The following is a 13683-nucleotide window of genomic DNA, read 5'->3' on the forward strand; positions in this document are numbered from 1 at the left end:
TAAGGATTATGTATTTGATAATAATTTTGAAAAGTGATTTGCGGTTATGATTTGAAAAAGTGCTTTGTTATTATATAAAGGTAAAAAGTGTTTTTGGATAGAGTTTACATTTGAAAAGTGTTTCGTACTTTAAAAAAATATTATGTATTTCGATTTATTTGCCAATTTGTTCGATGAAGTCTTAAGAAATGTTTTGAGTCTTGAAAAAGGTAAAAATTAAGAATTGATTTGGTGTCGGCTATGAAGTTTTATTGTTTGAAAAATTTGTTAGACAAATTTAAAATAAAATTCTGACAATAGCCAAAATAGAGAATTAATCAAATTATAGAGAGTTTGTTAGAAGTAGATTTTTTTTTTAGTTTTTCACTTGAATTTTGATAAAAAAATTTGAAATGAAAAGCTCTTACTTGTAATATTGTAATATTTTTTTTTTTTTTTAAAAAAAAAAAAAGAAAAAAAGAAAAAAGAGAAAAAGTTACAAGCGGACACATTCTCTTCTCCACCAAACTACCCATTGTTTGATGGTATTGGCACAAATCAGAGCCGCCGGGTTTAGTTTCCTGGAATTGGAATTTTCGTGATTTGATTAAAAAATACAAAACATTTTGATTTTTGAAACAACGAGGACCACAGTGCCAATTATTCCTGTATATAAACGGAACGCTAAACCCTACTGTCCCTTCAACTCAATCCCATTGCCGTCACAGAGCAACGACCTTGTACTCTTCCAAAGCGTTCAACCATGTCCTCCGAAGAATCTCAAACCCTCTCCTCCGATTCCGCGGTTGATTCCCCGCAACAAGAGCAGAGCAAGAAAGCGGCCAAGAAGGAAGCCGCCAAGCTAGAGAAGCTACGCCGCCGCCAGGAGGCCTCCGCGCTGGCCTCCGCCGCGCAGTCGATCTCCGTCGAGGACGACCCGCTCGCCGCCAACTACGGCGACGTTCCGCTCCTGGACCTACAGTCGAAGGTCGAAGTCAGTGACTGGACCGACGTAAGCGCGCTGACCGAGGCGTTGAGGGACCGCTACGTGCTGGTGCACGGTCGCGCGCAGGCGATCCGCGCTGTCGGGAAGAACATGGCCTTCCTGGTCGTCAGAGAGAAGGGCTTCACCGTCCAGTGCGTGGTCACGGCTCAACCCGACGTCGTGAGCCGCCAGATGGTGAAGTACGTCGCTGCGCTGAATCGCGAGTCGATCGTGGACATCGAAGGCATCGTCTCTGTTCCCACTGTGCCCATCAAAGGCGCCACTCAGCAGGTTAGCATTTATATGTATCTCTATGTGTATCTCTATGTGTATCTCTATGTGTATATGTGAATGTATGTACGTATTTACGTATAATTGTATGATATAATTTTAGAATGTGATGACGATTGTAGGGACTTAATCAAATCTAAGGTGTGGATAGTAGTAGAAGTTTGGTGAATACTATTTCACAACTTTAATATGGTTTGTCTGGGAAGATATGTACGTAGAAGTAAGCTATACTATCCCTCGAAATTGTCAGCTCAGTCAATGTGGAAAACGCAAAATGAGTGAAGGGGAGATACGAGTATGGTGTTGGATTTTTACATGAGCAGCCGTGGTGGATGCGGGTAGAGTAGAAAACCTTAACTGGTTTGTACATGGAGTACTGGACCATATTAGGCAGCTCATTTGTGAAAAAAGATTGAAAGAAGTTTACCATATAGGCTAGCTTTTGAAGGGGTTCAACTGTACACTTGCTGGCAAAAGTTTGGGTTTTTTTGTTTCTTCTTGGGAGCTTAGACAAGTATTTTTGAAGTTTTTATATGCATAACAATGTTTATATCCTTGAAGGTTGAAGTTCAAGTGCGAAAATTATACTGTGTTAACAAGGCTATACCAACCTTACCCATCAACATTGAAGATGCGGCTCGAAGTGAAGTTGATATTGAAAAAGCTTTGCAGGTGCATCTACTTCTTCTTAAGCTTTGCTGAAATTTCTAATAACCTTGTATTATTACATATTTTTGGCTATCTGCATGTATATTTATTATTGGATCATATCATGGGTGCAGGCTGGAGAACAGCTTGTTCGGGTTAACCAGGATACTCGTTTGAACAATAGAGTTCTCGACATACGAACGCCTGCTAATCAAGGAATTTTTCGCATTCAATGTCAAGTTGGAACTGTAAGTTCTTGCCCTTTCTGAATTATGTTTTCCATTTTTTTTTTACCATCAATACTTGATATATTGTTTGTCATATCATTGTACAACATGGTTTTTTTATTGAACCATGTATGATAATAGGATCAAGAATATCTCTAAAAGGGGATGACAAAATTTTCTTCAAGTCTGTACATGCAGAATATCTAGTTGCCCTCTCTAATAAAACTACAGAGGCTGGTTTTCCATTGTGTGAGAGAGAGTTTTACCATAGGCTGGGCATAGAAACAAAAGGAAACAAGGAGAGGCATGAGAGGATTGGTTGGTTTGTGAATCGAGAGAAGAGTATTCTTGTCTTAAATTCTCTCCACCCTTCTCCAATGGAAATTAAGGGCAGGTTGGGATTGTAGTAGTACATATTCAAAATTTCTATTATGGATTCATTTTTGGCATTTTTTGGGGTTTTTCTCAAATATTTTTATCAACCAGTAGTAGTTTGCTCAAGAAAGTTTAACTAATAATTGATGTTTTTGTAAAGCACTTAAATTTGAAGTTGGAATTCATTAATGAATACTATTTCAATATCTGAATTAAGGGTTTATTGGGTTGTCATGGGGCTAAATTTCATTTCTTTAGCTCATTCTTTCATTACACACACACACACACAAATGATATTCACGTATTCTCCACAGGTATCATTATGCTTTTCTTTAGGGCCCTTACTTTTTAACATATATTCATGAAATTAAGTATCAAGAAACAAATCAAGCTTTTTACTTTGGTAAATTTGTTCATTAGGGTTCATTGTTGTTAGTAATGTTCCTAAGCTGAACATCATTGTGTTTAATTGGTTGGATTACTGTGCAGATATTTAGACAATTCTTATTATCCGAAGGTTTTATTGAAATACACACTCCAAAATTAATAGCTGGTGCAAGTGAAGGTGGTGCTGCCGTCTTTAGACTGGACTACAAAGGGCAGCCTGCATGCCTGGCTCAATCACCTCAGCTTCACAAGCAAATGGCAATTTGTGGTGATTTAGGACGTGTTTTCGAGATTGGTCCTGTTTTCAGAGCAGAAGACTCCTTCACTCATAGGCATTTGTGTGAGTTTACAGGTCTTGATGTTGAAATGGAGATTAGGCACTATTTTGAGGTAGAATCAGATTTTTGAGGTTAGTTTCAAATCAAAATTTAGTTGTGGCCTGTAATTAGCTGAGGAATCGTGCTTGTTTGTGCAGGTTATGAATATTGTGGACCGATTATTTGTCACAATGTTTGACAGTTTGAACAGGAATTGTTCAAAGGAACTAGAAGCAGTGGGGAGGCAATACCCATTTGAGCCTTTGAAGGTCATTATTCTTTATTCAAGAAGCTTATGAAAATTTAGTTGTATGTTTATCTAGTATAGTACTTGGAGTAGTTGACAGTTATCTCCATTTTGAGTCCCTCTTGGCTCTTGTCTTTATTTTGAATCTGATTGTTAATGTTTATGTGTGCAGTACCTGCGCCAGACCCTAAGGCTTACATTTGAAGAAGGAATCCAAATGCTTAAGGTAATAATGATAATGGTTTTTTGTCTTTGCAGTCGCCGCTGAATATATAGAAAGGTATAAGATGATGAAGGCAGGCATGACCTGAACAACTAATGAAAATTAATAAATGGGGGTTAATTAAGCCCAGGGTTTTAGAGGGGGGAAAATGCCACCTGCATTTTCTATTTTACTTAATCATTTAAATATTTTGATAAAAAATTAATACCTTAATTCTCTTTTGATAGTTGAATTCTTAGATTAATCCTATTCTTCATCTTCCTAATTACAATAATAAATAAATTTAGATTTAAATAATTTCACAAACAATTTACGAATATACACATTTTCAGGGTTGAAATTAATAGGATTGGCAGATTCTCGTCAGAGTCCTGGTACATAGGTTTTGAACATAAAAAAAGGGGTCCTATTAGACGCTTTTTTGGCTGGTAAAGCAATTATCGGGCACTTCACAAGGTGTTATGTTTGAGTGGTTGATTTTCCTTCCCCCACCCCCTACCAAATGCTTCAATGACTCGAAGAATAGGCAAAGGACTTCTTTATGGCTTATAATTAGTTTCTTCCGGTCCCACATTTATTTGAATGCTGTGTTCTTTTCTTTTTGGCAATAAATATTATCCTCTGTAAATTAAAAATGACAAAACATGGATGCAAAAGGTGATATAATGGATTGATAGAAAAAAAATAGCTTCTACTTTAAGTGATTGAGAACTTGTTTTACATATGCTTTGTAAGGTTAATAAGTGGTTTACTGCCAATTGCTACGTCTCTTTCTGAACTTTTTTTTTTTTTTGGATAAATGAAAATAGGGCGATCCTAAAGTTTGACTTGTTTGTACAGGATGCTGGTGTAGAGGTTGACCCATTTGGGGACCTTAATACTGAGACAGAAAGAAAGCTGGGCCAGCTTGTTTTAGAGAAGTAATTTACTTTCTTGAATGTCTATTCTGCCTTACTATTTATTTTATTTTCTTTTCCTTATTTAAATTCTGTAGCTATAAATGACTAGCATATTTCATTTCTGATTGTAGGTATGGCACTGAGTTCTACATACTTCACCGTTATCCTTTGGCTGTTAGGCCATTCTATACAATGCCTTGCTATGACAATCCAGCTTACAGTAACTCATTTGATGTCTTCATTCGTGGTAAATTATCAACTTTCATAAATAGTACTATTGTTGAACTTATATTTTCAATCTTTTGCTGCCTTGTTCTTAGTATTTTAGGCTATTCATAATAAGTACATATTATTTTATCTATGTGGCGTGGATACTGATACTGGATATGATACAAGGCGATATAGATATGCAGACATGAGAATTATTGAAAAGGAGATATCTTACAGGAGGTTGTGCTTATGTTTCTCTATATAAATGTTAATCATGGGCTAATTATATGTATAAATATCTTTTAGTGTTTTGGCGACCTCTCACATCTTTGTGTCTGCAAGTAATGTGTGTTTATCAGCTCTCATTATGGAGATCTACAGTGTATATCCTTGGATGCCTATTTATTATCTTTTCTATGTAATATGTTATATGGTGTGTTGTATGATTGCCCTGAGGTACCTGTGTCAACAAGGGTACGTGCATGAAATCCAAGCCTTGATACCCTTCTGGAATTACATACACATCTTGACTCCCAACCAGAGGGAGGGACCTTAAAGGATGTGGAGTTAGAATCTGTTGCTATGTTTAATAGTAAACTGATCACCTGTTTTGAAGATTTAATTTGTCCTTAAGTCCCTCCCTCTCTCTCTCTCCTGCTTCCTTATGAGCTTTCCGGGATTGGGAGATAGAATCTATTGCTGCATTTCATTGATCATGATTACCTGTTTTGAAAGTTAATGTGTCTGAGTCTGTGCTTATGCCCTTAATTTTTTTTTTTTTTTTTTGATAAGTATGCCCTTAATGCCTAATGGATGTTCTGTTTGGAAAATAGTAGAATGTGCTGTGCGTGTTTCATTGAAGTTCCCTGCTTATTGTTTACTTGATCTATTTTTTTTTTTTTTTTGGGTAATTGATCTTAATTTTTTCTGTTCCTTCTCCCTTAGGTGAGGAGATAATCTCTGGAGCTCAGCGTGTACATGAACCAGAATTCTTGACTGAACGTGCACAGGCATTAGGAATTGATGTCAGTACAATATCTACTTATATTGATTCTTTCAGGTAATTTTCCGTTTCTTATTGTTCTTTGATTTTCCATAATTGTTGTTTAGTTTGCCAGCCACTTTCCATCGGTGTTCGCGCTAATCAAATCTGCTTCTTTCCATAGCTTACTCATGCTAATCAAATCAGCTTCTTTCCATTGCTTACTCCCCCCCTGGTAAAAAATTATTATGGTTATTGGTGAAATCAGAATTAGAGTTCAGAGTTGGGTGAATAAGAGTTGCTTTCGTGAGATAATACTAAGTTGATTGTTTAGCATAAGAAAAATATCTGTAAAATAAGTATCTTTTGCCGTAGTAAGAAGTAAATTTGTTCAAGTATAATTGTATGTTGCATGAAAGAAGAGCCATGAAATTTATTTCTCTTCAAGTAGAACTCCAAAATTGAACACAATAAATTTTGTGTTAACACGTTTGAGTTGAATGGATTTAGAAACTCATAACCATAACATTATTCATTTACAAATTTATTGAACTTTCCAGTTGTCTTTCTTGGAACTCGATCCATCTCCTATATGGTTTCTCAATCTAGGTTTACTGTCATTTTAATTTTATGCATAATAGGTTGAGGTTATGTCCTAGTGAATGCATAGAATGTGGAGATTTGTGGGCTTTTAAACCCAAGAACGGTTAGCATTCCCATCAAAAATAAAAGATAGTATTTATGGGAAATTGCTTCTTAATATTTTGGAAATTGCTTCTTGTTTATTGTTACTCATGGCTGAATTATCATATTGTTGGTCATCATTTCAGATATGGTGCACCTCCACATGGTGGATTTGGAGTAGGGTTGGAGCGGGTGGTGATGCTTTTCTGCGGTTTGAATAACATTCGGAAAACGTCCCTTTTCCCTCGTGACCCACTCAGGCTTGCTCCGTGATAGTATTTGTTCAAGCAAATCTTTTGTTTATATTGCGTGATTAATACTGTGTAGATACAAGTTCCTGATTTGTTTAGGATATGGCGGGCTGTATTGAGTTAAAACTAAGAGGGATTTCGGTTCTTATGCTCCGTTTGTTTCGACGTAAAATGGTTTCCGTCGTAAAATGGTTTCAGGGAAGTCATTTTTCTGGAAAATATTTTTCGTCGAAAGCATTTTTCGGTGTTTGGCGCGTACAGAAAATTACAAATATTTTTTATATTTTCATTCAAACATATTAACCTATAAAAATTAATTTTTATTCAAAACATATAAATATTAATATAAAATAATATAAAAATCATCGATGACGAGATTCCGTCACTGACCGACAAGATTCTGACCATTTTTGCTTGATTTCGGTTAATACAGTCAAAATTCAAGATAATGGCCGGAATCCGGACAGTTTCGTCGGAATCTTCCGGCCATCCCGCCGGATTCCGGCACAAACGGCCGGATTCTGGCCATCCTGCCGGATTCCGGCCAGAGAGGCCGGATCTGGCCAGATCCGGCCGGCATCTAGCCGGAATCCGGCCTCTCTGGCCAGAGCCGGCTGGGATCCGGCCAGAGCCGGCCGGCTCTCTGGCCAGACCGGCCGGATCCCGGCGATCTGGCCGGATCTGGCCAGACCGACCGGATCCCGGCCAGATCCGGCCGGTCTGGCCAGAGAGCCGGCCGGATTCCGGCGATCTGGCCGGATCCCGTCCAGATTGGTTGCCGGAATCTGGGGCTGACCGGATTTCGGCGAAGGTGGCCGGATTCCGTCGCCGGATTCCGACAACATTAACCGGATGTTGTCGGAATCCGATACCGGCAAGATTTCGATGGTGGTCGGCTGCTTAAACGTGAAGGTCGACTGCTTTATTTAAAATAAATCGACCGCGTCAGACGTCTTCGGAAAATGATTTACACTTTTAAAAAGCGTAAATCATTTTCCGAAATTTACTAAGCATTTTTGGTCAAACAGAAATCAATTTTCGCCCCTACCAAACACCGGAAAATACCGAAATCATTTTCCAGAAATCATTTTACGCCGAAACAAACGGAGCATTAATTCTTGAAATTTCTTTAAACTGCCAAATCCTTCTATACTTACTGATTGAATTCAAAGCTTTTCCTTATTAAAGGGGAAAGCATACTAGTTGACAAAAATCTGCAATATATATATATATATATATATAGAAAAGAGAGGAAATAGAAAATCGCTGGAAAAACCAGTTTCCTGCTTTGCTGGAATCTCACTGATTTTATAATTCGTCTGTACTCCTCTGCCATCGTTTTTCTTCCTCTTTGAAATAATATTTTTGATCTGTAAGTTGAAAGAACCCAATATTCCCTTTGGTAACAGAGCTCTTTTAAGTGTTATGGTTATGATAAGTATAGATGAAAATGTACACCGGAGCTGAGCACCATAAAATGAACTAGATTAGAATACTCTTCCCCTCCCCTTTTGTCACTCCAGCAAGAAAAATAAATAAATAGATAACAAAGAGAAAGGAAAATCCTCATAAACAATAATTACGTAATCTTGGCTACAATTAAAGGCAATTTGAGACTTGTTTAGCCCCGTTTGAAAACTCTTTACCCTCTACATCCCTTGGGTTTTTTTTTTTTTTTTGAATTATTGAAAAATAAAATTGATGTGATATAAAGTTAAAATAATTTATATTGAAAAGTGAAAAAAAAAAATTTGTATTGTAGTGAGTTCTTTTCATTTAAAAAGTTATAAAAAAGTGTTGATGAGATATAAAAAATAAAAAAAACTAAGAATGTTTTGAAGTTGATATTTTTTTTGGGAGAAGTGAATGGAAGGGAAGGGAAGAAGAAAGTAGTTTTCAAACGGGCCTTAATAACAAAAACTGTTACTCATAAAATCATCCTCGTCAATACTAAAAGATTTAACCAATTCGCTATCATTGTCATCTTCATCACCCTCGACAACAATCTCTAGAACTACCGCTCCACCATCCATGACGAAATCCCCATCATCATCATCATCATTGAGATTGCTAACACCATCATTATTATCATCATTGCTTATATAATCAGTATCACTTTCACCATCCCCATCAAGATCTGGGCCACCATCATTATCGTTCTCATCTTCCTCCTCGCTCTTTGCATCGTCGGGATTTAAATCATTATCGGTTGGCCTTCAAGGATTGATTTCGTAAATCCTAGCTAAATTAGAACATTTCATCTCGATCATCCATTGCAATCAACCTCACAAAGTAATTTGTTGGCTCTGTTGCAAAGCCAAGGACACATCAATCTACTGGAATAGTGGCAATGTCAAAATAGCTGAATGCATCAAATGTATGGAAAGCCACAAAGAGGGGATGCTTGACTCGATGAGGGCAAACTCATTGCCTAGGCGAATTAGGCGGTCGTCTAAAGCCCCCAATGCAAACATGCCCCGAATAACAATAGTAGTATTATTAAGTTTTCTTTTATAAAAAAAATAAAAAAAAAATTAAGGCCCCAATTATGGTAAAAAGTTAGTCAATGCTATTTAATTAAGGCCCAAATTATGGTAAAAAAATAATTAATAATTGAGTCCCAAGATATTGAGACTTTTGTAGGGAAGAAAGAGAAAAAAAAAATGTAAAGTCATATTAAAGCAGTAACTAAAATTGGTAATTTCGCTTGAACTAAAAATCAATATATCGGCTAAGTTCATTCATTAAAGTATTGTTTAGAATAAATAAAATTTCTTTTTGCAAATTAAATTCTACATAAAAGGAATTATATGTAGCTCAACACAAAAATATATTATCCTTTGAAACTAAATGTCTTGCAACAAAGATAAATTCTACATGTCGTTTGGAAAAAAATAAGAGCAAAAGTTGAGAAGAATGATTTTTAAATAAAAAAGTATACACTAAAATAAAAATAAAAATTTATATATATATAAAGTTTTACTTAAATTTGTTGCTTTAGGCCTCAAAATTTATCAAGCTAGCCTTGTCTCAAAGTGTGTGAACTGTTTGACATTACATCCTCAAGATTTCTCCCTTTAGTCCCATTGCTGGGGATGGTTTCTTTCAAAGTTGCAGGTAAACTCCTAAACAAGCTTGAGAGGGTAGATTTTGAACTGATTTCTTTTCAAGGCATGATATATGGGACTTTTTATTTTCTGGAATAATTTTACGAGTACGTTAAGTATCCGTCAAGTGTCCATAAAAAATGAGGTGGCTTTTAAAATTATCATTAGATAAAATGGTAATTTTAAAAGTTACCTTATTTTTTGATAGACACTTGATGGATTTCTAGAATTACTCTATTTTCTGCGCCAAGACGTGAGATTTGTGCAATGGGTAGCTTGGTACTCAGACAATCCAAGCAAGTAGAACTCAAACTGCCCAAACAACCGTTCAAGCAAAGTGAGACTGGAGTGCCCTCTCACGTGAGTGAGGATGAACAGCCTCCTTGCACCCAATTCCATCCCTCGACTTGTGAACTATCTAAAATAATAGAAATCTCGTTCATTGTCACAACTTTCTAAAGATAAGCACAAGAACATAACTATTCTTATTTATTCCAAAAAATAAAAGAAAGAAAGAAAAAATAGATTTACGTGTTCTTATGCACAATACCAAGTACACCCTCGGTCTCAATAGGAAAATCTAAAAATTGCATTTCAGAAGATTTTAACTTTTTCATAAAACAGAAATTTATGAAGTGCCTCTCCTTAAATAAAAGGATAAGGGAACTTATTAAAAATAGTTTAAACCGTCAACTTTTCAAATTGATATGACAGTCCATGTGGCACTTACTAGATCAGCCACTAAATAATTAAATAATTAAATTTGATCATAGCTAATATAACAGTATCACATGAACCGTCACATCATTTTGTAAATTCACATAACACTTGCTGCGCCAACTACTAAACAATTAAATTTGATTGTGGTTGACGTTGCGAAGCCTCGTGAGTTGTCATGTAAATTTTTGAGAAGATTATTGTAAAAATTGTAGTATTCCAAGTCTAGCTACTATACCGTGCATGTATGCTCACTGAAGCGTTAACCACCTTTGTACAAGCATGAAACTGAAATGAGATACATTTGAATGGTAGATGACTCAGAGGACCTACTTTGTCATTAACAAATAGCAATAACAGATTCTCCCTGGAGAACCATAAACGAGATGCACAAACCAAATATTTTACAAGGAAAAAATTTAAGTGAGGAAATATATATATATATATATATATATATTCATCCCTATTTTCCTTTTTCAACAACCTATGCAGTGCAATAGACTACAACTGTAATCCTTTATATCCAAATAGTTGAACTTCAGATCTTATCGGAGCGACTTGAGATGATTCTTGATTTATTGACAATTCCTGTTCAGCCTTGTGATGATGTTTTCTCTGCATATCCACTAAACTTTGACCAAGTTATAGCATATTACCCATAAAATGGGGCCAAGCCAAAATGGTTCAACATCTCTGATGATTTTAGAGCAGCCTGAACAATGCCAGAGCGGGTAAAGAAGGGTAGACCAAAAAGGTGACAGGAACGAAAAAGAATTAAGGTCAAATGCCTTTGTTTTTCAATGTCTCAGGGGTCGTCAATTTCAAGAGGATGGCCCCCTTCAAAAACCTCAGTGCAATCCATTTTCCTTGGACAACGTGTGGCAGTTGAAACTTCATTTCTTTCGTTGTTACCAAAAAATTTACCTTGGCGAAAACTAAAATTCCTTTAGCTGTAATTTTCCTCTAGCAACAAACTACATGTACTGAGCCAACCACTGTTTACACATATCAAGCACAGGGAGTGCATTCGCATGTAATGCCTGCAAAAAAAGTTGCACAAGGATAAGAAAATTTCGTTCTGATCCCCCATGGGATTAATATCAAACCGAAAAAACAAATTAAGATGTTAGATTGGACAATATGGACCAAAGAATAGCATCAAGATAGACCAAACCCTGTGAGACATGAATCATATGTGCCATCTTATAGTCTAGTATATTAATGCGGGGCACATGACTCTTGACACCTGCTTTTGGTTGAGAGCAGGGCCCATAAAACCTCCTTTTTCTTGGTGTTACCATCAGTATAGGCACGCTGACCCTGCCTTCCATTCAAGGTGGCGGCGAGGAGGTACCCTGACCCATGGCTAACCAGCAGGGGATGAGGGCCGCTTCTTAATCACTACCACACCAATGTTTACTAGGATGATTTGAGGGTCTTTGCTTGCAGCTAGCAAAGACACCAAGACATACACGCTCTTCCTTGTGCTGAGACAACACCTCCTCCCTCAGCATAGGAGGAGGGCGTGTCCGACTATCCTTTTGATGCTGGAAAGCTGCTCTAAAACCAAGTCTGATGTAGAACAAACTGCTGTACTAAAATTTAATGCAGGATCTTTAATTGCACCAAGAAAAGAAAGAATTTCTTTAGACTGCTTTAGGGAACAAGGCTATGATACTTTGTTTTTAAAACAGAAGGTTTCAGGCCTTGCATGTGAATTTGAGGGCTGCAACACTTGCAGGAAGTTAAAATACAACATACATAGTGAAGAGGGTGAGAGAAAAGGATATCAGAAAAAAAAAAAAAAAAACTATCAGACCTAGGGGAGGATATAATTTTTTTTTGATAAGTAAAGTATATTCAAAAGGCATAAAAGGGTGCGACCCATAGTACACAGAACGTATACATGAAGCCCCTAATTCCAAGAAAAAAGAGAGCACCTATCTATAAATTCAAAATAAGAACACTCATGCATAAACTGAGATTTCTCTCTCCACATAAACAACGTTTGTAGCATCATCTTCTTCAATTTCAGTAAATCAGGCATCACCCAATGCCAACACAAGAACTAAATATAATTCATCAAACATGTTTTATTAATTATATTTTTACATTTTATTCTCTTTTCTCCAGAACATGCCACTTACATCATCTTTATAATGCCTCAGAGTAATTATGCAATGTCATAATTATCACGTGGCATTACTACTATTCTTTGACAATGACTGGCAATGGAAAACGCTATAAATTTTTTCTTTTCTACATCTATAACTAGGGCTGTATATGAACTAATCTGTTCGTCAACCCGTTGGGGATTGACTCATATGAGCTCAATTCGAACTCGGTTCATTTAATATATGAGTCATTCGAAAACATAAAATTACACTCGATTATTGAATGAAACATACAAGTATAAACTCGGCTCGACTCGTAGCTCATTCATATATATCTTTCTATATATATATATATATGTTAGTGTACTAAATAGTTCACATACTATTAAGTACTAACTAGTATAGCAATATGTTCATATACTAACTTAACTGAGTTAGTTAATATGTTAATATGTTAGTGCATATTAACTATAGTTAATTATATACATATATGATAATTAGTCATATCATATATGTATATATATTTGTATTAAACTATTTTTTCATCTTACCACTATACTAACTATATGTTATATGTTAGCGAGTATTAATATTTTAGTGTATATTAACTATACTATTAACTAGTTAGTTAATATACTAACATAACTAACTAGTTAATTAGTTTTATATATATATATATACACACACACACACACACAAATTATATTTGAAGTATATAAGTATAAAATATATCATATAATATATATATAACCCTAAGAATATCATATGATACACTGCTTCGTAACCCTTTTTTGAAAACTGCTTTTTATAAACATCATTTCATAAACTAACTTTTGTAAATCATTTCATAAAAACCAACTTACATAACTATCCTTTTTTTTTTTGATAAGTAATTGCAATTTATAAAAAAGCGCAGAGGGGTGCAACCCTTACACACGGGAAGTATACAAGAGAACTCCTAAAAGGGACGAACATAGAATAATTTTAAAAAGTCTACATAAGTAAAAATATTCAAACTATAATGGGACGCTATCCAAATA

General features: G+C 35.8%; 2 protein-coding genes across 4 annotated transcripts in view; one reads left to right on the forward strand and one right to left on the reverse strand.

Annotated features, from left to right (window-relative positions):
• The first annotated feature begins 541 nt into the window (after positions 1-541).
• Positions 542-6853, forward strand: LOC133870902 (aspartate--tRNA ligase 2, cytoplasmic). Its single transcript, XM_062308175.1, has 10 exons — positions 542-1255; positions 1817-1927; positions 2038-2151; positions 2995-3282; positions 3368-3478; positions 3629-3682; positions 4520-4599; positions 4710-4825; positions 5734-5848; positions 6601-6853. The coding sequence occupies exons 1-10, from the start codon at positions 743-745 to the stop codon at positions 6725-6727; spliced, it is 1629 nt and encodes a 542-aa protein (XP_062164159.1). The 5' UTR covers positions 542-742; the 3' UTR covers positions 6728-6853.
• Positions 6854-10832: 3979 nt separating this feature from the next.
• Positions 10833-13683, reverse strand: part of LOC133871099 (uncharacterized) — a 101784-nt gene continuing 98933 nt past the window's right edge. For all 3 annotated transcript variants that reach the window (XM_062308461.1, XM_062308462.1, XM_062308463.1), the window contains one exon: positions 10833-11569. In XM_062308461.1, coding sequence (XP_062164445.1) covers positions 11504-11569 — 66 coding nt within the window. In that variant the 3' untranslated portion in view covers positions 10833-11503. The remainder of the gene's footprint in view (positions 11570-13683) is intronic.

This window comes from Alnus glutinosa, chromosome 6 (assembly GCF_958979055.1).
Source record: "Alnus glutinosa chromosome 6, dhAlnGlut1.1, whole genome shotgun sequence".
Taxonomy (NCBI): domain Eukaryota; kingdom Viridiplantae; phylum Streptophyta; class Magnoliopsida; order Fagales; family Betulaceae; genus Alnus; species Alnus glutinosa.

Excerpts from the sequence above, each read along its gene's own strand:
- LOC133870902 (XM_062308175.1), top strand. The coding sequence starts at position 743 with ATGTCCTCCGAAGAATCTCAAACCCTCTCCTCCGATTCCGCGGTTGAT. Across the intron at positions 3,479-3,628 it reads ACCCATTTGAGCCTTTGAAG|TACCTGCGCCAGACCCTAAG; the intron begins GTCATTATTCTT and ends TTATGTGTGCAG. Across the intron at positions 5,849-6,600 it reads ACTTATATTGATTCTTTCAG|ATATGGTGCACCTCCACATG; the intron begins GTAATTTTCCGT and ends TCATCATTTCAG.